General features: G+C 34.2%; 2 protein-coding genes and 1 long non-coding RNA gene across 3 annotated transcripts; 1 reads left to right on the forward strand and 2 right to left on the reverse strand.

Annotated features, from left to right (window-relative positions):
• Positions 1-6248: 6248 nt before the first annotated feature.
• On the forward strand, positions 6249-6641 carry LOC132304315 (uncharacterized). The gene is made up of 2 exons (XR_009481566.1): positions 6249-6376; positions 6489-6641. It is a non-coding gene; the product is annotated as an uncharacterized LOC132304315 (long non-coding RNA).
• Positions 6642-8643: 2002 nt separating this feature from the next.
• Positions 8644-11753, reverse strand: LOC132304314 (uncharacterized). Its single transcript, XM_059801920.1, has 3 exons — positions 10724-11753; positions 10085-10135; positions 8644-9052 (listed from the first exon to the last, which is right to left on the reverse strand). The coding sequence occupies exons 1-3, from the start codon at positions 11550-11552 to the stop codon at positions 9006-9008; spliced, it is 927 nt and encodes a 308-aa protein (XP_059657903.1). The 5' UTR covers positions 11553-11753; the 3' UTR covers positions 8644-9005.
• Positions 11754-12669: 916 nt separating this feature from the next.
• LOC132304316 (M phase phosphoprotein 10) lies at positions 12670-20514 on the reverse strand. The gene is made up of 13 exons (XM_059801922.1): positions 19628-20514; positions 19341-19405; positions 17503-17626; positions 17247-17357; positions 16972-17109; positions 15463-15531; positions 15310-15351; positions 15026-15094; positions 14569-14640; positions 14406-14459; positions 14143-14284; positions 13190-13252; positions 12670-13091 (listed from the first exon to the last, which is right to left on the reverse strand). The coding sequence occupies exons 1-13, from the start codon at positions 20294-20296 to the stop codon at positions 13078-13080; spliced, it is 1632 nt and encodes a 543-aa protein (XP_059657905.1). The 5' UTR covers positions 20297-20514; the 3' UTR covers positions 12670-13077.
• Positions 20515-27766: the final 7252 nt, after the last annotated feature.

Consider the following 27766-nt stretch of genomic DNA (forward strand, 5'->3'; position numbering starts at 1 on the left):
ACAGTTAGCGCGACTTCATCCAACTTGGTTGGACACTTGTATTGGATTGTACAAGCTGGCATTTGTGGGTGTACAGGTACAGTTAGCGCGTGAATAAGTTTTAGTTTTCTCCAAAATCTTAATTATTAGTAAATGAAACTTTATTATTGTAAAAGTCATTCTATCATTTCTCAAGATCCAGCATATTCTTATAAGTAAACGAAATTTCATATGTGTGATCAACCATTAGCAGCATATAAGTGGCATGCTTTTTATTGCATATAAGTGGCATGCTTTTTATTGCATAAAAAATCAATGACCAATCTACTGAGAAAAATAAAAATTGCAAATCATAGTTTGTTAAAAAAAAATAATTCTTCTGTTGTATAACTAAAGTCTTACAAATTTAAACCCTCCATGATTCATGAACTCACACAATCAACACAAAAAAAATTAGGTTAGAAAAAGTATGCTATATCATGCATCTGATTTTATATCGAATCACCCCCTAGTCTAGTCGTACACTCTCAAGTGCTAAATGTAGAGTGTATTGTAAATGAATTTTTTCACACTTAAACATTTGTCTTACTTTAAACCATATTCAAATTGCATAATTAAATACTCTTAATTGAATAACTACTTAAATATTTTTAAAAAAAATTAAATTGAATTCTCAAACACTGTCAATTTTTTTAAAAAAATGCATATATATAATGAGTATGTCTTTCCTTTATCAGGTGGTGGTGGATAAATGGATTTTGTTCACATATTATTTATTTATTTATTATTATTATTTTTTTGTTCACATATCATTTTATTTATTTATTCATGTTATCCCTATATTAATAAGTTTGTAAAAAGTAATGTTTGTGTCAAAAAGTAATGTTTTAAAAGCCCCATGCAAATAGGAAACAATAATTAATGCGTTTAAAAAACAAATACTATAGGAGCAACTGTGGAGTTAAACCACTCCTCCTTATTCAAATACTATAGGAAAAATTCCCCATTGGTCTTACTTTTTAGCTCTAAAAATAAATAAGTACTGTGAAACCACAAAGACAAAAAAAAATCGTAATTAAAAAGTATTTTCAAATAAGTTCAGATTACATGTGAATGATGAACAGTTTTTCAAAATTGTCCTTTATTGCTGAGTTACAATAACATTTTTTTTTAATACAAATTTTCTTTCTACTTTCAATATTTTGTAATTAATTAATTTTATAAAAAAAATTATTTATTACCAAAATAAACAATCCTAAAAAAAAGTTAATAAAGTATTTCAAATACATTTTTTTTAAATATTCACATGTTAAAATATGAAGAAGAAATTCAAAAAGAATAGAAATAATTTATTTGTTATTCATAAATGTATTTAATGAAAAAAAAAATTCATTGTACTTAGGCATACACTTTGTAATGATGACTTTATGCATCTAAAGCAATTAAATATTGAATATTCAAGGCTTTACAGTGATACTTTATTTTTTTATTTTAATTTTGTCCTTTTATATTGATGGAAATAAAGGGTGAGGTAACCTTAATCTTAACAAATACAGAAAGACATTTATATACTGTAATATAATATCTGCCAAGAATGTTAAACATTAATTTCAGTTTTACCGAATTGATTGTGAGCTATAATTAGTTCACATCAAATATATATTTTTGACAAGACTTGGCCTCCAACCAACCTAACTAAATACTGAAAATGTGAAATTCAATGTAAGAAGATACCGGTAATTGTTGTGATGATTATAGTAAAAATAAGAATAATAATTAAGTCCTCGCTAGCGAAGATTTATAATATACTCATCATTTACGTAGATTAATAAAAAATTAACATGTGATTTTTAATTATCAAATCAAAGATTGGTAGGTATTGACATGTAATTTTTTATTACCAAATCAAAAATAGTGGGTAAATATTCACTTACCAAATCAGAGATAATGATTTGATTACCGTCTATAATTTGATAATCAAAATAGGACGTGTCTATTTATTGTTAGTCTATATCGGCAGGAAGTATGTTGCAAATCCACACAAGTGAAGACCTAAGAGCATCTTCAGCAGTATGTTAAAAAACCTTTTTGTGTAAAACACATAAGAATTGTAAATTTTTTTCATCTCCAGCAGTCTGTTAATATAGACTGCCACATCACCATTGTGTAAAAGGGTTGTGTAGGGTTGTGTAAATTACACAACCCTTTTCCCACCTGCGTTTCTCTTTCTTTTCTCTCATTCCTTCACGCCTTAATACACCACCCTTTTACACAGCCACGTAAGAATATTTTTTCTCTCTTCCCCCTTTCCCACCTGCATTTCTCTTTCTTCTCTCTCATTCCTTCACGCTTCTTTGTTTTCCACTTTTCTAGAACACCATATAGAAGAATCTGCAACTGGTGATAAGGTAAGAACTGATTGAACATCTTTTATTTATTTATTTTTAATAAACATAGTTTGATTCGTCACTTTATTTGATTTTATCTTCTACAATCATCGCAGTAAATTCTAGGGTTTTTTTTAGTTTTTAGATACATATTTTAATCACATTTTATATAATTGTTGTTAATCGCAGTTATACAAATTATTTTCTTTTTTCTTTCTTGGTGATTTAGTCAATTAAACCTTAAATCGTAGGCTGAGAAAGTTTTCTTTTAGCTTTCCTAATTGAGGAAGATTGGTACGTGAGATTTAATCGCCAAAAAGTAAAGTGAATCAAGTAGGTTTGTAAAAATTATGTATGGCGTATAAAATAACCGTTGGAGCTAAAAATAGGTAGTATAAAATTTTTGTATAAATCTACTCTGACACATCATATTTACCCAAAAAAACTATATACACTAGTCCAATAAGTGATAAGTAGTAGTGCTAAAACAAGTTGATTATTTTGTAAGAAAAAGGAAAAATACATGTAAATCAAAATCAAAATCAAATATTCCCATTTTCAGTAGTATCAAAATCAAATATTCCCATTTTTAGTAGTCTAGATGCTGCGAAAAATTTGTTTATACTCACATGTTAAAATACAATGATATTTTTTTCACTAAATACATTTATGTAACAAATGAATTATTTTCATTTTTTTGATTTTACTTTATATTTTAATATGTGAATATTTAAGCAAAATGTATTTGAAATGCTTTATTAATTTTTTTACTATTATTTAATTTTTTATAAAAGTAATTAGTTGCTAGAGAGAAAATTTGTATTTTAGTAGAAAAAAAAAAAAAAAGAAGTAATGGTAACCTAGCAGCCATTAGATAAAATTTAATTAAACAATAAAGGGCAAAAAAATTCATTATTCACATAATCTGAACTTATTGTAAAATATTTTTAAAAAATATGACTTCAGCAAATAGCCAAAAAAAAAGAAAAAAAGAAGAAGAAGAAGCAAATAGCATCAAACATATATGACTCGGTGACAACGAGCTAACTCGATTACAGATGGTCCTGATCGATCTAGCTGATCAGACCTTTAAAAAAAGGGTAAATTACACCTAGACCTCCTGATGTTAGGTCATAGGGATGGCAATAGGGCGGGTTTCCCTAAATCCCGCCCCGCCCATTTTAATTTTTGTCAAATCCATGCCCGTACTGAGACCCGCAACGGGTTGGATTTTCATGTCCAGCCCTGCCCCGTTGGGAAATACTGTGCCCCCGTACCCGGCCCGCTAACAATTTTTTTTCTCCCACCTTTTGGAACTTAAGCTCTTGCTATTTAAATGTGGAAAGCTTGGGAATAATACAACATAAATGAAATTATGTATCCCAACAAAAATAAAAAAAATAACATGCACATAACATAATTCAGATAATATAATAAACAAAAATAAAAGTTTAATACAACCAAATTACAAGAAATTCTAAGCTTCAACTTCCACCGTAACCAAAACAAAAGCAAATTTAATACCAAGTTTACATCTCAAATTAGGATTATAAGATATGGGTAACTGGATAAGCCACTAAAATAAGTTATTAATATTATATATATATATATATATATATATATATATATATATATATATATATATATTAAATATAGTTATATGCTTAGCGGGGCGAGGCCTCTAGGATATGTATACTGAACCCTTACCCGCCCCGTGAACCGCAACGGATACAAAATTTGTATCCATGCCCCCCCGAACAGTATAAAAAGTGTTCCCATATCCGTTATTAACGGGGTGGGACGGGACGGGGCCTCAGCGGGGCGGTAAAAATTGACATCCCTATTAGGTCATATTTCAACTAAATGAAGATTTTGGTTTTAACTTTCACTTACACCCCAATTTACTTTTTGACTTCTGATATATGTGAATTGATCATTTTACCCTCAATTTTTTAATACAATATATATATATATATATATATATATATATATATATGACAAAAAAAACCCATATATATATATATATATATATATATTCAACACCTATATATATATGTGTGTGTGGGTGTGTGTGTATATATATATATTCAACACCGGCTCCACCATTAACACCTCCATCACCACCAACGTCCCACCCTAACTCGTCCCTGCACCACCAACCCACCCAAAACCAAATTGCACCCCCACCCAACACCTCATCACCACCACCCACCTAAAATCAAACCCAAAAATACACAAAATCCCATCCCACCCACTGCCGAAATGGACGTCGATGACAGAATCGAAGGCGAAGTTGATTGTTGAAGACGACACTGAAGAGCAAGTTGATGTTGGCGGCAGGTGTCGGATTATAACCTCTACGGTAGCCTAATCAATATATCTCGTCAGCGAGATATCGGATTACAGGCTTACAGCCTCGATGGTGTCGTAATCGGCGGCAAAAAACCTCATCTCGTGCTCCGGCGGGAGGGTTTGTGAGAAGGGAGAAAATTAATATGAGGTAGCTACAGTCGCGTATCTGTGTGTGAGGGTTTGTGCGGAGAAAGGTAGCTACAGTCGCGGCGGCGGTGAAAGAGGTCGTGGTGGAGGTGGTCGCTATATATATATGCTTTTGCTGAATTTCTTGAAATTCCTTTCTTTGATTATTTATTTCTTTAAATTCCGCTGTCAAGTTTAAGGTTTAGGGCTTTTTAAGTTAATAGGTTTTAGATAGGTTCAATGAAAAACCAAAAATTACTAAAAAAATCTTTTATCTTACCTGTCAATTTATGTTCTAAATTAGATCAATTTATCTCTCCACCCTCTTCTAGTTTATACTTGCATATTTGCAGTATTGGATAATTTGATTGGTGTAGGATAGATCATTTAATCAATTTATGTTCCTTGTTTTGGTTCTAAATACCTCTAACCGAGAAAGCTAAATTTCATTGGAATCTTTGTTTTAAATTGCATTTCAATGTATCTAAGGAACATAAATCTTTGTTAGAGTTTTCGTTCTAAATAACCCTGCAACACTGCAAATTCTTTTCTTTCAATATAATTCCCATGTATTACAATTAAAACAATGAGATAGAACCAATTGAATGGGATGAGAGGAAATAAGAAATAACGACGACATAATGATGCATTTAATCCAGTAAACATGATTGAATTGATTTATATAGTCGACCACCTCCACCACCGCCGCATCACAGCTCCACAACCCACAGTCACATCCGACGCCGTCATCGCTGATTGCTCTGACTAGACGCCCGTCGTTGCTTTTTCGTCGCTTGGGAACACGCCGATATGAACTGGGTTTTGCTACTTGGAGCTAGCCGGAATTGATTTTTGTCTCGCCGGAACTGGGTCAGTTCAGTTCTAGCGTTTGTCGCCGGAGAAGAACTGGGTTTCGCTAAGCCTGTAATCCGAATTGAGTTTGGTTTCGCCGACTACAGTTGATTCCGATGGGAAGGTTTGTGTGTATTTGCATATCTGTGTGAGGCTCTGTGAGAAGGGAGAGAGAAAGGGGAAAAAGAGAGGTAGAGAGAGAGGAAGGTTCACAGAAAGGGGGGCGATGGGTAGTTTGGTCACAAAAATAATTAATTTGAGGTCAAAGGGTGGTGTAGTCTTTTAACAATTCATAAGTCCTAAAATTGATATTTGGAGTGTAAGTAAAATGTTAAACGACTAATTCATATACAAGTGAAATTTAAAACCAAAATATTTACGTAGGTGTAAAATGATCTAACCACAGAGGTCCAGGTGTAATTTACCCTTAAAAAAAAGACCTGGTGCTTGGCGCGTGAGTTGGGTGATCTTATCACATCAACCGTTGTAAGTCAATAACTACTGTCTATTAACGTTCCACAAATATCTCTCTCCTATGATTGCCACGTGAACATTTGCTTTTTGGGTATTTTTTTTGAAGGATACGAAAGGTTCTCTCTATACAACGCTACTAAGCCCGTGAACGACGTGTTCAGTCAGTGCTCTCGTAGGGAGTGAAGAGATAAGATCAGACTAGAGAGGTTCGTGTTCTCTCTGTTCTACAATTCCAACTATGATTTATATATATATAAATATATATATATCTATCTGAATTAACGTAGTAGCTTAATCGCTATTCTCTGCCTCCCTAAGGTGCCTACTGAAGCTGATTGATGTGAAATCGTGATCTGATTTTTGTTTCGTTTCGTCATTTCTAGCATGTTTTAGTTCTTACCATTTACAAGCTAAATGTGTACATCTTAATGCTATAATAGCAATTAATTGGATTGTGATCTGCTTTTTATAGTTTCTTTCTCTTATTATTTCTGTGATTCTAAATTAGAGAGGTGTATATGTGCATTCGACAACCTAAAATTTCCAATTATCTGATTTGCAGGTTTTGTGTGAATTATAAAGATTTAAATCAAATTTTCGAAGTTCTACTTTTTTTTTTTTTTTTTGAAAGACAAATAAATCTTAAAAATTTCTTTAGGACCATAAGTCCTACTTTTGAGAATATATATTTTTTCATTTAAGTTATAAATCACAAGAATTTCTAATCATAAATTTATTCCTGAATTGATATATAATCTATTTTTTCATATATTCCTTTAAATGAAAAAATAATATTGCTTTGTGAGTTCAAATGATAACTAATCTTTTTAAAATTCAATTAAAAAAAATCTTGTGTATTCTAATACAAAAAATAATTATTCTATAAAATAACATTTTATTTTTTTTCGTTTTATTCAAATTTTCTGTCGAATTTTGTAAGAGTATATATGAAAGCTTGAGTCTAAATTTTATATCTAATTTAGTAAGGGTATAAATGGAAGATTAAGTAAGTGACTTAAAGACTTAAATGGGAAAATATCTCAAGTTGGACTTAACGATCTTCCAATTTGAAAAGTAGGAGTTGGTGGTAATTTTCCCAATTTTCTTAGCATGTTTTATGTGAATGTAATATGGGTAGGATAGGGTATGTCGTAGTTCCTTGATCATGTCTGCTATGAGTTGTCTTTTTCACCAGCATATCCTGCCATGTTTTTCACTATATTTCAGCTATCTAATATGGCGGCCTCGTGACCGGACTAGCCCTTTTTAGGTCATAGAAATTAATCTAGAAGAGAGATTGCAACTTGAGATTGCTAGATGCACATGTACGCTTGCTAGTAATATTAGCGCTGTGTTCACGGTGTTAGGACCACTATCTTATAGAACCAATTTTATAGAATCGGTAGAATCGTGTAGAATCGTATGATTCTACCCCCGATTCTACCAATTGAGAGATTCTGCTGCGATTTGACTCGATTTTGAGCTCTAAGTCGTAGAATCGCACGATTCTATGACTCAGAATCGCAATTTTGATAACCATGTTTGCTAGTAATATTAGGGCTTTGTTCACGGTGTTAGGACCACTATCTAATAAGCTTAGCCACAAAAAACTGTCCATTGGGAGCTAAGGAGCTCATACCAAGATGCCGTCATCGGACAAGCCTTTTTGTCAGTTTTTTGTGTTCTTTTTTTCTGATAGGGGGAGGGGAAATGTGTTGAGGAATTGTAAGATTTTGGAAGAGGCTTGTAAATAAATAAAAATAAATATACAGGAGCCAATGGCCCTAAGAATTGATAACATAATAATGCGGAACCAAAGAGAGAGCATTGATGTGCACTTAAACTTGAAATATGTCATACTAAAGGAATGGCTTTTCAATATATCTTAAGCTTTTGTTTGGGATCTTTGATGATTCACTAGAATACTAGGACCTTAATATAATTGTATTACTTGATTTGTTAGTTCAAAATTTAATTGTTCTATGAGGTTTCTTATTCCTATCATTTTGCGAACAGACAGTCCCTTATGTTCATGTTCTTTTGAATTTCTATTAGTTTTGTTTGCTATCCATGTCAATTAATTGTTTATTAATAGATTTTATCCTTGTCATTGTGCTATTCTTTTTTTCAGTTCATTCCACCAAAATATGTTCATCCTCCATAATTTTCTACATCTATAAAATTATGGAAGATTCTAAAATTTAATTTCCGAATTTGTTCTCTGATTGCTATCTAATAGTGTGTATATTTGTACCACATTTTAAATGTTATAATATTCTCAATTTCTCATATTTTAAATAAATTTTAGCATCTTATAGTTTTTTCCTAAACTCATTCCATCTAGTAAATCTGTATAGATAATATATTGTCCAAAACTTTTTCAAATGTTTTTTATTACAAAAAAAAAAGAAGCAGCAGCTAATTGTAAGTTGAATTGTTGTTATTGTACTTATATAAAAAGAGAAATGTCATACAAATAAAAACTTTTCACCAAAAGGTTCTTCATAACACCCAATTGAACATTTTACACATGCATGTAACTAAAAATGAAATATTACTATATCTCCAAATCCAGTAATTGGCTAGTAAAATTGTGGTAATTTTCTATTCAAATATTTCAAAATCAAACTCAATCTCTCTCTTATTCTTATTCTTTTCTTTTTATATGATTTTTTTTTAATTATAAATAAAAATACACAACTCAACCAACATACCAAGTATGCCGTATAGTTTGTATAAAGAACTTAAACTCTCGACCTCATGTACAAGTAGTATAGGAACATCGTCAAAATTAACACAAGAAGGAACATTAATCCACGATGTTAGATCTCAGCTTCAATTACGATAGGATGTAATTCCAAGGATCATACAAATAAATAATCCTGCATAAATGCAAAGGTGTTGGTTACATTGAGCAGAAAAATATATATATAATTGGAAAGACAATTTATATATCACTCATTAATTCCACTAAAAATTCAATAGGGAATTAATTCCACTAAAATATCAATAATGAACTTTTTTTCTTCCCATTTACCACCGGAAAAAAATAATAATAATAAATGGTTTTTTCTTCCCTTTGCTTGACTGCTTGAGCAAGAACTTCAAAATACTTTAAAGCTTTCCTATCATAAAAAGAAAAGAAGTGATAGATCTTCCGATTTTAATTGCCGACTACTCCTCCGAATATAACGTGGTTGGGAATGAGTTGAATAGAAAAAGACGTTTACGGGAATTTTTTTAAGAGTTCCAATGAGATTCAATCACGTTATATTCGGAGGAGGAGTCGATAATTAACGTCGGAAGACCTATCATTTTTCTAAAAAGAAATATTGATAGTACTTCAAATAATTTTGTTTTCCCATAATAAAAAAAAATAAGAATTAAGTTCCTAATTTCACTATACAATTATACATTATTAGGTGCCATGCCATTTCCTAGCTAGTTGTAATTTAAGAAGCATGGATACAGATATGGAACTCAAACATGATACAACATAAATACGCTCTTTTTGATCTTAGGAATGAAAATGTGAATTGACACATCAAATTTTAAAAAATTAAGGTATAGACACGGCGTGGACATGACCAAAAGATGATGGGTTTCCAAATTAGGTGATGGATTCTCTCATATTTCTTTATGGATCTGAATCATCTCATAAGACACTGGCACAATACATTATCTGACCTACAAGTTATACAATTTCGTATGAGAGATATAAAAGTGAAGTGCTTATATGTGTATGTGTATATATATATATATATATTAATGCTATTTCGTAATTACGGCTCTATTAATTTAGGTTATGTACTATATATAAATATGTATCTTCTTTTTGAGTTTATCAGTATTAATGTTTAAATCATACAATGTTTGATAATAATGAAAAAGAAGAACGTAATTGTTAAATGTACCTGCTATAGTGCCCGAAAAAGACCATGTTCCTCTAGACGACGATGAATGGACTGCACATTTTACAAAATGTAATTCATTATTAACTATGGAACAACAAGATTAATTAAACCAAAAACAAAGTAATAGAGAAAATAATCTACATATAACATATCCCAAATATATATATATATATATATATATATATATATATATATATTTATATATCAAATAAAATCTATAAATATGACAAAAACTAGGAAAGTAAAGTTTGAAGAGGAGCTATTAGGCTATAAAAATGGGTAGCTACAATTGGGCCGGAGGCCCATATCGAACTTCTCTTAAGAATCTGTACATTTTATTAGCCCAATGTTATTACAACACGGACTGCTCTGCTTTGGCCCAAGAACCAAATTGACTGATCATTTACTATAAAAAGCAGTGATACTTAGGCGGAACTATCAAAGAGAATTGTTTAATCGAACATCATCATCAAGTTTGTAATATACAAGGAAGTGAGTATCCACTTCTTTATATTTTGCATACAAAACGAATCAAAACTTTTCGGTCTAACAATTCACTGAAACTTATAAAAGCATTTTCCTACTATAAAATTATAACATAATTAAGATCTATCAAACAAGCTTGATTTATTTTATCACCTGAATCACAATTTGATGTAGAATTCCAGTTCCCACACATGCACATCTCATTGATCCCATCAATGTCATACCCACACGAGCCACCGGTGGCCTCGCACGCTCGACAGAACTCATGATTTCCTTGCACGGAGTAGCTGACACGTATCCCGTACGACCACCGGCCTGGCCCACTAGCCCGGAGAGGTGCAACACTGTATGCACTACTATAACCCTGGCACTCAAGCTTGCTAAGGTTTATAGCTTTGATGGCTTCAAATGGTACTGCACAGCACATAGGTGGGCCTGGGCCATACACTGGGCCCACCCTCTTGGGCCCAATTACGTTCCATGCTGGGCATCCATAGTACTCCTCACAGCCCATACCTGAAACATTTCTACATGGCAAGTGCTTCCCTGGAAACCCTTGAAACAGTGAAGACTGAGCTGAGCAGCCTATTAGCATGAACACATTGTCGCCGGTAGGGTTCAGGTACGGCGCGCGCCACTGTTCCACCGCGAACCCGTTGCCACGGCCTCCCAGAACAATCGAGTCACATGTTGACATATGAGGGTCGTGTAACGTAACAGCTTCATAAGCATAATCTATGTCCAAAACCCGGTATGATCCGGAGGTTATATGGAACATGAGAACATCATTGATGCAAAACAAGAGATCACGAAAGCCGGGATGGCCACAGCCGGATCGGAGGGCAAATGGGTAGTCAATGGTGATGTTTCCACAGTAGGACCGGCACGCGTTGGCATGGGTGCCATTGCTATGAGCCAGTGGAAGTAGTAGTAATGCTTGAAATAGTATGGAGAGAGTGGTGAATAGTAGTAGATGAGCCATGGATGTGTGAATGAGAGTGGAGAGAGAATTTGTTGGAAAATAAGTAATGATACTTTGCTTGGATGTCGAGGAAGTGTTTAGTGTTGTGGGACTTTATTCACATGTTGTGTTGTGGAATCCAATTGAACTGTTTTAGGGTTTTCCTTTTCTTTTTTGGAAGGGAATTATTTGTTTCAAGAATGGAGATGACTTTAAGAGGTAATGTGGTTTACTTTAGTATGCTTTTTGGTATTGCAGGGCAATAAATATATATATATATATATATATATATATATATATATATAGCAGGGATATGATGCTGTTGGGTTGCTTTTTAGTCAAGTAACATGTATACATTGATCTCTATGGTAGTGGCCCTAGTTCAGTAGGTCAAACTTGTGCATTTGAAATTTGGAATTAAAATCACTGCAGATAGGAAATCATTTTGTGGTCCAAGCTACTGGAAATAGAATGCTCTCTCTCTGCTCTCTCTCTCTCTCTCCGCATGCGTATTATTACTAAACTAATTATGCTTTGTTATATAGTGACCAAGATCACTAATCATACTTCTTATTTATCCATTGAAAAAGTAATTGTGATGATGCGACTCGAATTTGGTATCGGTCACAATGTGACTCGTTTATAATCCGACGACCCGTTGAAAAGATTTTGACCTATTTTTTGCTCATGGGTTGTAACATCCTAATTAGTCTCTTGCAGCCTAATATATAATGATGTTTAGGGTTTGGAGTGATGCAAGAGAGAGACTGAAATTCGTTCGTACAGAAACAGAATAAGGAACTAAAAACTTGTAATATCCGATTTGACACGTAGTAAAAACTTTCACCGGATCCCGACCGTAGACGCAAGTTCTTTGTATAAATTTTTGTGTTCTTTGCATATGGTGTTTACTTTTATGTCGTGATTCTTAATTCAACATGGGTGTGATTCTTGATTCAACTTGGGCTCGATGCATTTATTTATCATAACAATAATAAAAGTGATCAATAAACTTCCATTTTAGGGTTATGATCTAGCTCAGGAATTCTATGGAATTGGTCGAACCAACCAGAAGAGAAATCTTCATAAATTCACCCTCAAATTTTTGTATTTTTATTTTAATTTCTTCAGAAAGGACTTGGTATATGAACTGTGACTCAAATAAATAAACGAAGTTACAGCTTCCTCTACTGATTAATACAAGAGACAAAAAGAAAAATAAATAAATAAAGGAAAATGTGAACAAACTGTTTGAATTTCGAAGAATATAACACATTAAACTATCGATCAAAATTACTCGCGCCAAGGATATAAATATACAAGGAAAAGCCAGAAATCACTGCCATGAAAAAATTCAACATCAAGCTCCAATTAAGTGATCTTCAGGTTTTCCTTAACCCCAATTCAGACCAATCAAAGGACTATTAACGGTCGTCATGGCGTCGCTAGGAGAAACAACCCCCAAGGCAGTCCCAAAACTTCAACCATGGTCCAACCAAAATTATAAGGAGCTCCTCATAAAAATTGAAATCGACTCTGGAACTCCTCAATCTTCCTTGCCTGTAGTTCCATGAAAAAAAATGACCCGACGCATTTGGTATCTGATTAGTTTCAAAAAAAGAATTGGTCTAAATGGTTAGAGAGAATAGAGTAGTCACCATTAATGTGATCGGGCAATGTGCTTTCTCGTGCCTTCTTTGCACCCCTTTTCACTGCCTCGGCTGTAAAAATCATGTTGTCCAAAATTAAAGGCAAAAGCGAAACAGGTGATGAAACTTTACAAGCATGGAAGGCACTTCTACAAAAGAAATGCACTTTAATCCCACAATGAACTAACTGATGCAGTAAGCAAAGTTCTAACGTTACGGGATGATTATCGGGCATTTGATTTTAATTGAAAGGATACAGGACAGCCCAACCATAAATATCTTGAGTTGTGTTCATTTGAAAGCACAGCTTGTTAGGTAAATGCATTGTGGGAAACCAGGTTACCTATATCAACGAGTTTTATCATCTTATGCTGGTGTGGATCGAGAATTATAGGAAGCTACATCAAAACCCTAGTACAAGATATATAATTCAAGGACAAAGCAAATACAGCTTTGAGAATGTTCACGTCATGCGAAATGGATTAGTAGACCATAATCAACCATGCTTTTAGATCAGTGAATTGAGATGGAACTAGTTTTGACACACACACACATATATATATATACACATTTTTTCCCTAGTTGAAAGTCACGAACCCATTATGTCCATATTTGGACTTGAACTCCCGACCTTCTACTTTGGAAGGTAAGGAAGTACCACTATGCTAACTAGTTTTGAATTTTAAAGGGCACTTCCTTAGAAACTTTAAACTATGCACTTTCTTCCACTAAAAAAATGTCTGCCAGCCTTGCCAGGTTTATAATTAAGTGGCTCAGTTCTAAAGTTTATCGGATTGACTATAAACTCACTCCATAAAGCAAACCTCTAACCCTATATGGTTGTAGCAGCTACAATGTGCTCCAAAATGTGTCCTAACACCACCATAGATTTATGTGGCCCTAGGCTATTTGTGAACCTTACCTTTTCCTGAACTCTATAGCATGGGGTTTGGTAATCTTACCTTTAAATTTTCTTTTCTTGTTCGCTCTCCTCCTCTTCCTCTCTTCTTGCGTCAGCTCTACTTCTTCTTTAACATCTCCTTTTCCACCAAACACTTCTTCAGGAGCCAACATAGCTGCATCTGAGACTGCCACCGGTGCAATCTACCCGTGGAAGACAAATTATAGATGTTACTAATTAACTGTGAATTAGACCTGGTATCACCAGATTAATATTCAAAAGGAAATGAAATTTTCGGAAGGAAAATTAATGAGAATTGGTTACCTCTTCCATTGCCAGAGCAGGGACATTTGTTTGAATAGACATATCTTCTATGACCTGTCCAAGGTGAATCATTACAGAGAAGTACAAAGAATTCCTAGAAAGCCCGTGCATATATTATCAAATGTCAATAAATAAATTGTATAATAGTAATTGAGAAGCATACTGGTTTTGGAGTGAAGTGGAAATGAGATAGAGCATCCAACTTCAAGCACAGTTTCTTGAACAGCACACTTGCCTGAGCAAAATTATAGAACAGAAAGGAAACTCACTTGAAAGTAAAATATAAAAGCAAGACCATATATAACAGAAAGGAAACAACAAAAGATACATTAAATAAATAGATTGTGACTATGTTATTCGTTATCAACCGCATCTGGAAGAAGAATACTACTAAACTATGTTGGTATAGGTAAGAGTGAGAAAGGGGGATTTGGGGTATAAAGCCTCTGATGGTTGAAATTTCCATCTTAGAGCTCATGTAATAAGCATCCATACAATCCACCAGCAAATATATATATATATATATATATTTATTTCAACCACATTTAAAGATATTACAACTAAATCAAGTGGGAAAAAGAAATTATAGTAACTTAGAATAAAAGTAATCATAAGTTCACCTCTTTCTTTTGTTCATCCGAGAAAGACAATGCTGCCGAAACAAGGCCAGTTTTCTGAACATATTCGTCCTGCAATAATGAAAAAGGAATAATTTGATAATCCTTGCCAGTCAAAACTAATTGAAGAAGCAACAGGCATCAATGGTCCAGACGACTTCATAAGATAAACTATAGACAAGGACTCAGTCTACACCTTTAAAAGGAAGATGAAAAAAAGAATAGGAAAAAAATTGATAAACAAATTTCTGTATCTCCTATGCTAAACGAATTTAGGAAATCCAGACCTCATAAATTTCAGCAAGTCCCTTCTTGCTCTTATTCTCGTCCTGAAAAATATAAAAAGAGTGCATCTTAATTATGTCACTACCTTCAAATCAGATATTATAAAAGAAACAAAGACCTAAAGAAAAAACTTATTTTGGAGAACCAATATTTACCAATTCCTTAAGTTCTTTTGGTGATCTAGATGGCAAACTACGAGCCTTCTGAACATCATCAAAACGGCCCTAAAAACAATATACCATAATAATTGATAATTAGTAATTTAGAGAGAGAGAGAGAGAGAGAATAATGCAATATTCAATCCTTTATCATGAAGAAACTGTGACACAGGAAAGCAAGCATAAAAAATAATAAAAGGTAACATGAATTTGGTACTAAAACTGAAAAATGTGCAAACTAAAAATACAATTTAGAAAACATAATGAATTTTATTAGAACTCAAGAAATTTGCCATTTCTATTAAAGAAAACATTGTTCATCATGATATAATGAAGAACTTCATTTTTACAGCAAAGGATTCAGCTTTTCCGCTCCATAACGAATAAATAAATAATAACATCTTCTAGCTATAAACTGCCCTTTGAAAAAGCATATGCAAACAAATAACCTTCCTCCAATCAACGATGAAATCGCCAATTCACCAGTAAATGACAATGCTCCAATATTCTAGAGAAGCGGTATCAATAAACCAGAAAATGATCAAAGCACTGAACAAACTGGGTCCTGTCCTTAACATATAGACTATATGCAATAAAATAAACAAATCCAGAAAGTGTCTGCCTTACAGTTTGCAGCAGACACTGCAATTATCATGTTCTCAGCTTTCTTTTTGTTTTGTTCCGTTTGTAGCTACCCCAGTAGAACCCCCACCTCCCCAAACACGAACACACAAGAAAAAAGATCCGAACCAGAATACTCTTTCATCCACTGGATAGTGAAAAACATATGGGTTGGATTCAACACAATCTAAACGACTCTAAACAAAGAAAATAATGAAGTATGAAACTATAACATGATTTATGATTTCATCGCAAGTATTAATATAGGAACATTTACAAGTAACACACATCCAATAAAATGTTCGTGTGTAACATCACCTTCTGAAATTCACACTTTCATTTGTCAATTTGAATTCAGCAAAACTAGTCATTTTATCTATTGATATATTTTCAAGAAACCAAAAACATATAAAGTGCAGTTCTACAATATACAGTTCATTATTAGAGATAAGAATACGTATCTGCTGATATAGCATCATTTGAGAAGAAATGCATAATTATAATACTTTGGGAAAGAAAAGCATAATTCTAATAACTTGATATTTAACATTTTCATAGTATATATATATAGAAATGAGTCATTTCTATGATTGCTAGGCACCACAACTTATGAGTCCAGATTCCAGATACATCAACACCATATGAATTAAGAAACAAACATTACTTTTAAATTAAGTAGATGGTAACCAATACTACAAGGTTCCTAAAACAGAGAGATAAACTTAAGGCAGCACTGGTAGAATAGAATGATTTATGATTTATCAAACAATTGAACTTTTGAACAAAAAAGTAGCCACTAAGGAAAAGGGGGAGAGGGGAACTAAAAAGGAAAATTGTCTTGACATAACAGAATTTCAAATTTTCAATTAAAAGAATGAAGCTCACCTCAAGTATCCGTTTCTGAATTAACTCCTCAATGGATACAGTCACCTCTTCTGTAATTACAGGGGCAGGTCTCACATTGTGTTCAAAATCTAGATCAACTTCTAATGCACTATTTTTAGGCCTTCTAGCAGCAGTTACCTACCATCAAAACTCTTAGTAATTAGAATATATAATTCAAGTTCATAGTGTAGAACATTACAGAATCCATATCCAGGGACACAATAGATTTGATCCAAAATCAGTTTGATATCAAATTCAGAATCTTGAAATGTCACCTCCCCCTGCATAGTCCACGTTTTTGGTTCCATGTTTGCTTTTTCCATTTGCTCAATCTTAGATTGAAGCTTCCCGAGCTGTTTTTCATGAGTAGAGATATTTTCTTTTTTCTGTGAAAAGGGAGAATCAAACAACAGGCACCTCAATCAATAATTGTGCTTGTAAAGAAATACATTTTATCAGTATTTAACAGAGGGCAGATATGCTCATTAGAAGCAAGTACAGCGTATAGAAATATCTCATATGGTACAATACCTGATCGCTGAAAGCCTTGTCATTCTCTTGTTCATCACCCAAGTCCGAGTCATCTGATTCATTATCCGATTTGGACTTTCTTTTCTGAACATTTTTCTTTTTAGCACCAAAGAAGTCCTCATATCTGAATGTTGCAGAAACACAGGTGAGGCCCCAAAGGGGGGGGAGAGAGAGAAAAGAAAAAAGAAGGGGGGTGTGTGTGTGTGTGTTGTGTGTGTTGGGGGGGGGGGGGGGGGGGGGGCGGGTTGGGCGGAGGACACACTGAGTAAATGCTTTAAGTGGAGTTGTAGATTTCATGGAACCAGAGGCCAACCAACTAATGATGGATTTTTGGATTACAACCAAATTGATAGGAGGGCTAAGAAAGTTCAAAACGCCAGTTTCCGGAACTGGAAGCTTCTGGGTCATTTATTGGTGATAAAAACCTCGGCCTCAATGGTACGACTATGATGTTTCTGAAGAGATGTTGGAGAATGGCTAGGGAGGATGTGATCAACAGCTTTCTCCATTTAGATGAATTGAGAGAGCTTGAATGCAAGTTATAACTTTCATTACTTTGATCCAAAAAAAGGCGGGACATAGGATTCAAGGATTATAGACCAATTAGTCTTTTTGGATGTATTTACAAGCAGCAGTCTAGTATCAGACCCTCCCCATAGGAACCTCTTGATCTTTCTCTCAAGTAAATTAGAAAGACTTGCGGGTAACTTAAAAGCAGTGCACCAGTACATGATAATAGGATAAATTAGTGATCTAAACAGCGCTGCCCTCCCAGTCATGGAAAGCTTTAGGTTACACCAAGAGGAAAGCCTAGCACTGACCTTATCTAACAAATCTGAGCAGGAAAAGAAGTTCAAACCAGAAGTATTTAGAGGGATACCCAGGTATATAATAGGAAACTTTCCCACTTTGAACTGCAGGATTCTAAGTAAACTATGTTTCCTCCTCAGACTTAGAAAATAAGGCAATGGACTTTGCAAGACTAGCATTCAAACCGGACACCCCAGCAAATTCATCCAGAATTCTTCTAATGGTAATAGCAGATCTCACATCAGCATTTGCCACCATAAGCAAATCTCTTAGGAAAAGTTCCATAATTGCCAAACCTCTATTACCAACATAATTTTTAAATAAAAAAGTGGATCCAGCGCGTCAGAAAATCGTAAATTCATAGGCGCCCGACCTTTGTACTATTTAACAGTCTCTATCAAGCAACTGGCCACGAAAGGAAGAAAAAACAGTTACTAGTCCACAAGGATCGACGTAACGAGTGGCAGAAAGCTCGTCTCAAACAAGCGAGAGTGGCACAGGCCTACACTTTTACGGCATATATCTAAAGCAGGGAGACATTAGAAAGCTTAGACAGAGAGCTCTGAGTCGACCCTTCATATAATAAGCTGAAGTTCATTCCTCCAACACTCAAGGTTGGATTGAAGGACTTTGTACAAGGGCCGTGAAAGTGAAGAAAGGATCTCTTTTTGAGTGGAAATTGGTGTCGGAGCCTTTCACTCACCCTGTGTCTCTTAGAAAGAAACTTCCTTTTTCTATCCTAATGACCATGCAGCACCCACTGGTTATGGTTTCAAGTCAATAGCAGACCTATCCAATGGTACCCACTATCTAAGGCTACAAAAAATATAGATTCTTGAAATTAAATTCAAAAATAGATAACTTATAACACCAGGTTTTTTAATACAGGTAATCTGTTTTTTATCGTGCATTACTTGAAGATTGCTTTTGCAACTACAGATGATTTAAGCAACTAAAGAATCTACATGAGATTAACAAAGACAAGAAAAAGATAGAACTGAAAATTTTTAAAAAGGAAAAGGCAGCACCTGGCTTTTCCCAACTTGTTTGCTCCTCCATCGTCATCACTGTCATCATCTTCAAAAACTCCAAGCTACAAAAGCAAAGCTTGAATCATAAGAAACCAAAAGAGTACGAAAAAAAAAACATGAATCTTGTAAAAACAATCAGACATAATATCATAACAACTGAAAATACTTAGAAGATCATGCAATTTCACATTGCACAAAGAAATCAATTACAATACGCAAGATAGTCGTCTCAAACCACAAAAATCGATCAAACAAACAAAAACTAAGCTGGAAGACATTCTCACCTCATTGTCTTCCTCCTCTTCATCGTCATCATCCTCTAGTTCATCATCTTCCCCGTTCTCTTCCTCGCCCTCACTGGACACTTTACCATAACCTTTTCTCTTCTTTAAACCGTACTCTCTGGCCTCGTCGTCTTCCAAATACTCCTCCAATTCCTTGATTTTCAGAAACTTGTCTTCAAGTCCGCCGCTTTTACCTTCCTCCTCAACCTCTTCCTCCTCCACGACCTCCTCTTCCTCTTCCTCATCCTCATCATCTTCATCTTCATCAAACCCTTCCAATTCCTCATCTTCCGCTCCATTCATCACCTCTAAATCCTCGCTTTCTGTCTCTAAACCCTCACTCTTTTCAACACCAACTCCACCAAATTGCTTCGAGATTTCTTCCGGATTCTTCTCAAACTTCCTTAGCTCCCGGCGGAGGCCGGAAATCAATGGCTGAGATTGGAGGTCGATCTGCTGCCAGATTTGCTCGGCGTCGAAGCCATCAATCAAGAGGCGATCGAAAGGGGATTTGGGAGCAAATGGTCTGAGAGATGAGAATATGTGCTGAGACGCCGTGCGAGCGGCTTGAGAGAGGTCCGGTGATGGCGAGAGGTAGAGCGGCGGTTCTGTTGATTTCAGACGGTGAAGGGCTTCGAGACCTCCGACTTGGTTAGAGATCGCCGCCATGGCCGAGACGGAGACGGAGACGGAGACGGAGACGGAGACGGAGAGAGTGTACACGAGAAGGTGCTCTGTTTGTTTCTGGGTTTGTTGACGGGTACAATCAATAATAATAAGGGTTTAGGGTTTTAGGATTGTGAATGGTCGTCAAGTCAGCAGCAACCTTGGTCGTTAGTTTAGATTTTGGATTGTGGTCTTGGAAAGAGTCGCGATTATTTGATTTGGGGACAATGGGGTAAAATGCTGAGTTTAAGTTAATTGATAAGAGTGGGAATGCCTTTCTGGACCTGTGGTTGGGTTGTTAGTAGATGTTTTCGACTAAGTTAGGTAAAACAATAATAAAAATAGTAGAATTAAGTCATAAACAGTGAAAATTTAAGTGAGAGTACATGAAAACGTGAGATCGACACGAGAAGAATTATGTGACTCTTTGGTTGCTATAAGTTATTTTTGGGAGTTCAAATTCTAGCCTTCGCATCTCTAATTTTTAACATAACATATTCCTATGTTGTGAAGCTAAAATAAATGTTCAGTTAGTATATTTTCTTAATCAACATTTCAAGCGATGAGATAATCAGTAAAATAGAAAATTTTGATTCATTTAGGTCCGTTGGACAATTACAATTGTTTTGCACTTTTATTTTAACCCGAAATAAAAGAAATATTTTTAGTGTTTAATTTATTTGGCAAAGAAACGTTGCAAGTTTAAAAAACTAAATGGCTAGTTGAAAATGACATTTTAGAGTTTTTCTTTTTTTCCGTGTTTTTGCTACATTGTGGAAGCAATCAAAAGCATTAATTTTTCGCTTCGGATTTTGACATCTTTTTCGAAATCAATCAAGTACTACTCAAATTGCAACAAACGTTACAAAAAATGATTCGTGTTGTTATTTCGTTACAATACACTATCATAAGCAAAAAAGTACAAAACAAAAATAGTTGCCAAACCGTTCCTTTTCAATTGACAACAGTGATTGGCTGTCGCGACTGTGCAACAACAGCCCCTCTGGCACTTCTCTTAATAAATTTATGGGCTTTGCTAATCACAGTCGCCTTGCGCGATTGTGGCTTTACAGTCGTTTGTCCTATTAGTATAGGAATCAGATCTCATTAAATACATTAAATGCATTAATTATTTAAGTTTCTATTTTAGTGGAACTCTACAAACATTACTTTTTTAGACAAATATACTCTTTTAAATTATGTAACATTATGTAACATTTCTTCTTCTCTTCCATTTTAATCTATCCATATAAAAATGCGTGCGCGTGTGTGTGTATATCCATATGGGAATGTGTGCGTGTGTGTATGTGTATATATATATATAATAACTACGTTATGTGAATGAATTCTGAAAAAGGGAAAAAACTATAGTTAGGATAATCCATTCTCAAGATATGGATTCTAAAGAAAAAAAAGAGTTAGAACAAAATCCGAAAAGAAAAAATAATAATAAAAAATAAAAGAGAACGAGAAAAAAATTCATATACAAGATAGATTCTGAGATTTTTAAAAAATACAAAATTAGTTTTATATATATATACACACACGTGTATATTTCTTTTTATTTTTTATTTTTACAACTATCCTTCTTTAAATGAATTTTTTTAAAAAAACAAACAATTCATTCACCAAGATAGTTGTAAAATGAAATATACACGTGTGTGTGTATATATATATATTTATATATGTATAACACGCACACATTTCCATATGGATAGATTAAAAGGGGAGAGAAGAAGAAAAATTAGATAACTTAAAAGGGTATATTTGTTTAAAAAAGTAATGTTTATAAAGTTCCACTAAAATAGACATTTAAGTAATTAATGCATTTAATAGGATCTGATTCCCATACTAATAAGACAAACGACCGTAAAGCCACAATCGCGTAAGGTGACTGTGATTAGCAAAGCCCTAAATTTATTAGCTTGATGTACTCCCTCTATCCCAATTTAAGTGTCGTCACTAGGAACTGTGACTTACAAAATTGTGAATCATAAATCTCAATGACGACACTTAAATTGGGACGAAGGGAGTATAAATTTTCTCTCCACAAAGAGAATCTTAATTGTTCAAATTCAAGGGCAAAATATGTGATGACCTTGTGAGCGGATGTGTCGTGGGCGGGTGCGAGAGACACTGACAGGCTACCACATTGGCGAGCTACGGGTGCACAGTCCCACATCACCTGGGTAGAGGAAAGGTGAAGTGCTTATATGTAAGTGTGTCACCTCCAATTGGTACGAAGCCTTTTGGGGTGAAGCCCAAGAGCAAAACCGTGCGGGCTCAGGCCCAAAGCGGACAATATCATACCATGTGGTGGAGTGGGTCGTTACAAATGGTATCAGAGCCTGACCCAGCCGGAAGTGTGCCGACGAGGATGTCAGGCCTCCAAGGGGGGTGGATTGTGATGACCTTGTGGGCGGGTGTGTCGTGGGCGGGTGCGAGAGACACTGACAGGCTACCACATTGGCGAGCTACGGGTGCGCAGTCCCACATCGCCTGGGTAGAGGAAAGGTGAAGTGCTTATATGTAAGTGTGTCACCTCCAATTGGTACGAGGCCTTTTGGGGTGAAGCCCAAGAGCAAAACCGTGCGGGGTCAGGCCCAAAACGAACAATATCATACCATGTGGTGGAGTGGGTCGTTACAAAATATGAATCAGTGTATATGTGTTTGTTTTACCATTAAAAAAAAATAAACAAAACAATTAAAGATTCCAAGTGTTCGGGTAAATGAGGAATATTTAGGAATTGTCATTAAGAATATTGCTTTTTACATCTTTGTTGAAAATAATAAACAAAACAATTAAAGATTCCAAGTGTTCGGGTAAATGAGGAATATTTAGGAATTGTCATTAAGAATATTGCTTTTTACATCTTTGTTGAAAATCAATGCCTTCTTCGGTTACACAAGTGTGTTTGTTTTGTAGCTCTCAAAACAATTTTCAAAAATTCATATAGTAGCAAGGCTGAACATTTCAATATAGCAAAGTTTTCAAAAAATCGTTTTCAAAACTCTAAACTAAACAGAATTTTTGTACAGCTTTACATTTTCAAAAAATTAAAAACATAAAGCTGTTTACAAAATTACAAACCAAGCATTTACTACCTATTTTGGATTCTTAGCTTTCTTATGTGCCAGGAATAACAAAATAAGAATAATAATAAATAATAAATTTTAAAAATAATAAAATTGACTTTTGAAATGAGTTCTCTATTGAAAACTAACCATTAAATAACCTATACTACATAAAAATTTAAAAAACTAAAATAACTTTTGGATGAGTCGTGTAATTGGAAATTAACTACTAAAATAACTAAATTATATTAAGATTAAAAAAAATATATATATAACCATATGTATAGCATTAAATAAGATGAAAAAAATAAAACAACATAAAAATGCATCATGAAAACCTTTACGCATAGCAAAACTTGAAACAAATATATTGAAACCATTACCTAGTGTCAATCTCAATCTCACCTGCTTCAAATGCTGGTAGCAAAGGGTTGAAGTTTCTCAACCTGAATTTTTACATTAAGCTGCGTTTATTTTGGTGTAAAATATATTTTTTATATATATTTTCTGGCATTTGATTGTCGTAAAATATTTACAAAGAAAAAAAAAATTAAAACCTAACAAAAATAACTTAGTCATCAATCTTCGGCAAATTATTTTACATGTCCCGCCCAATGGGTTTGACCTTAATCTCGACTTAACACCGAAAAATAAAAATATTTTACTTCCAAAAAAAAAATCTTTTTCGAATAAAATATTTTACATAGAGCCTAAATAATGGTTGCAAACTCGGATACAGACACACAAAAACATATACATATTGTTGAAAATACACCATAATTATTGTAAATATAAGAAATAATATATAATCTAAGGTAAAAGAGAACTGCAAACAAGGAAGAGAGAGAAATCTACTATGATTTAATTCTTTTCATTTAAGTGTATCAATACAATACAGCATTACCCCTATTTATAGGGGATGAAACCGACTATAGCCGTCATATGCACCAATAGTTTTAAGTTCCTTCTTCTCTCCAGTAATCGGCACCATCATTACAATTGATCAAATTGTTTCACAATTCACAACCTCAATGCATGTATTGACATTTGCATTAAAGATTATGGAGCCCACAGGTATTATAACACTTCCCCTTAGGGTCCACAATGCTACACTAAGAATATGCCTCGTTAAAACCTTGTCAGAAAAACTCATTGGGACAAAACCTGAGCGAAGGAAAAAGAGTACAATATTCTTGTGTGTCTAGAAAAAGTATTGCATGGTTTAGAACTGCCTCATTAAAACCTTACCGGGAAAACCCATTGGGACAAAACCTGAGTGAAGGAAAAAGAGTACAGTAAATGTCAATACCTTTTTAAGTTCTCCCCCTCATCAATGCCAAAGATTTTTAAGTTATCGCATCCCAATGTTATGTACCAATTTCTTGAACGTTGTGGTTGGGAGTGCCTTAGTGAACAGGTCTGCTAAATTTTCACATGAACGTATTTGTTGAATATCAATTTCACCATTCTTTTGGCGTTCATGTGTGAAAAATAATTTTGGTGAGATGTGTTTGGTCCTGTCACTTTTGATATAACCCTCTTTCATCTGTGCAATGCTTGCGGCATTATCTTTATATAATATTGTGGGGATATTTGTTATTGATGAGAGGTCACATGTTATTCTAATGTGTTGGATTATGGATTGCAAATAAATGCATTCCCTGCTTGCATCATGAATTGCGAGTATCTCAGAATGATTTGAGGAAGTGGTAATCATTGTCTGTTCCATAGAGTGCCATAAGATAGCAGTGCCACCACAAGTAAACACATACCCTGTTTGTGATCAAGCTTGATGTGGATCAGGGAGATACCCGGCATCTGCATATCCAATTAACTGGGATTTAGATTCTTTTGAATAAAATAATCTCATATCAATTATTTCATGAAGATATCGTAATATATGTTTAACTCTATTACAATGTCTACGAGTTGGTGTAGAACTGTATCTTACTAATAAGTTGACTGAAAAAGCAATGTCAGGTCGTGTGCAATTTGCAAGATACATAAGAGCACCAATTGCACTAAGATATGGTACTTCCGGACCAAGAAGTTCCTCATCATTTTCTGGAGGTCGAAAAGGATCTTTTTTAACATTAAATGATCGGACACTATTGGTGAGCTCAATGGATGGGCTTTATCTATATAAAAACGCTTTAGAATCTTTTCTGTATATATTGACCGGTGGATATGGATTCCTCCTGATAAATGTTTAATTTGAAGTCCAAGACAAAAAGCTGTATTTCCGAGATCTTTCATCTCGAATTCCTTCTTTAAATAAGTGTCAGTCTTTAGGAGCTCTTCAAAGGTTCCCACCAGATTTAAATCATCAACATATACTACAACAATAGCAAAACTTGATTCTGTTTTGTTAATAAAAATGCATGGACAAAGATTATTATTTACATGCCCTTCTTTTATTAAGTACTCGCTGAGGCGATTGTACCACATACACCCTAATTGCTTGAATCCATACAAGGATTGTTGTAATTTTATTGAGTACATACTATGTGGTTTTGTATCTAGCATTTTGAAACCGTCGGGAATCTTCATGTAAATATCATTATCTAGTGATCCATATAAGTATGCCGTTACTACGTTTATTAGATGCATATGCAATCTTTCTGTGACTGCCAAATGTTTTATGAAATCTAAAAGTTTTTGCATCCATTACCGTAGAGTATGTTTCATCATATTCAATACCAGATCTCTGTGAGAAACCTTGAGCTACCAGTCGAGCTTTGTATCTCACAATTTCATTTTTCTCATTACGTTTGCATACAAATACCCATTTGTATCCAACAGGCTCAACACCCTTAGCTGTTCGGACGACTGGTCCAAATACTTCTCGTTTAGCTAATGAACTTAGCTTTGCTTGCATTACTTATTTCCATTTCGACCAATCATTTCTTCGTCAACATTCTTCGACGTTTCAAGGTTCCGAATCCTCATTTTCAATATCTAGAGTAACGGAATATGAAAATATGTTGTCGACAACAATTTCATTCCTATTCCACCTTATTTCATAATTTAATGAGATCTTATCATTTTTAGGTACCATTGCCTTATCAAGGGCATGTGCCTCATCAAGGGCCACATTATCATCATTTACTGTCTTTGCCTCATTAAGACTTATTATTTCATCAGTTTTAGGTACCCGGGCCTCATTAAGGGCTATAATTCCAGATTTATCAATAATTTCTATTGTTCTTTTTGCGGCCTCTTCAGGAGTACCAACTTTTCTTTGTGTTTCCTCTTGCGAGGAACAACATATTTTGCACCAACCGATCTTCCACGTTTCAGCTGTATTCTAGATGTAATTGCTGCAATATTGACATATTGTCCCATAGGGACATCAATTTTTACTGAAACATTTGCAGCTGGTACATGTGATTTTAATACCTTTTTGTATCAGTAAATGCATCAGGTAATTGATTTGTAACATTTTGCAAATGAATAATTTTCTGAACTTCTTTTTCACATTGATTTGTACAAGGATCAAAATGAGATAATGTTGAGGCATTCTAAGTGATCTCATTATGCCTTTTAGAAATTTTCTTTCCTCCCCCTAATGGTGGGAAAACAGTCTCATTAAAATGACAGTTGACAAATCGGGCTTAAAATACATCACATGTCAGGGGTTCAAGATATCTAATGATAGAAGGAGAATCAAAACCAATATATATTCTAAGTCTACATTGAGGACCCATTTTAGTATATTGTGGTGGTGCAATAGGAACATATACGGCACAACCAAAAATTCGTATGTGAGATATATTTGGCTGTTGTCCAAACACAAGTTGTAATGGTGAAAATTTATAGTAAGCAGTTGGTCGTATGCGAACTAATGATGCAGCATGTAATATAGTATGTCCCCAAACACAAATAGGTAATTTTGTATACATAAGTAAAGGTCGACCAATTAACTGAAGTCTTTTAATAAAAAATTCTACTAAACCATTTTGAGTATGAATATGTGTAACATGATGTTTAATACTAATTCCAACTAACATGCAATAGTCATTAAAAGCTAGAGAAGAAAATTCAGCGACATTATCAAGACGGATTGTCTTAATTGGATAATCAGGAAAGTGTGCCTGTAATTTGATAATTTGAGTAAGGAGTCTAGCAAATGTAACATTACGAGTAGAAAGTAAACAAACATGTGACCACTATATTGAGGCATCAATTAAGACTATAAAATAACGAAATGGTCCGCAGGGTGGATGAATAGGCCCACATATATCCTCGTGAATTCGTTGTAAAAAGGTGGGGGGATTCAACAATGACTTTTGAAAGAAATGGTCTAATAATCAACTTATCTTGTGAGCAGGCGGTACATAGATGATTATTTGGTAAAAGGATTTTTTGATCTTTTAGTGGGTGCCCATGTGAATTT

The sequence above is a fragment of the Cornus florida genome, unplaced genomic scaffold, assembly GCF_030987335.1.
Source record: "Cornus florida cultivar Cherokee Brave unplaced genomic scaffold, ASM3098733v1 CherokeeBrave_3.0.0_Hap2_Chr04, whole genome shotgun sequence".
NCBI lineage: Eukaryota > Viridiplantae > Streptophyta > Magnoliopsida > Cornales > Cornaceae > Cornus > Cornus florida.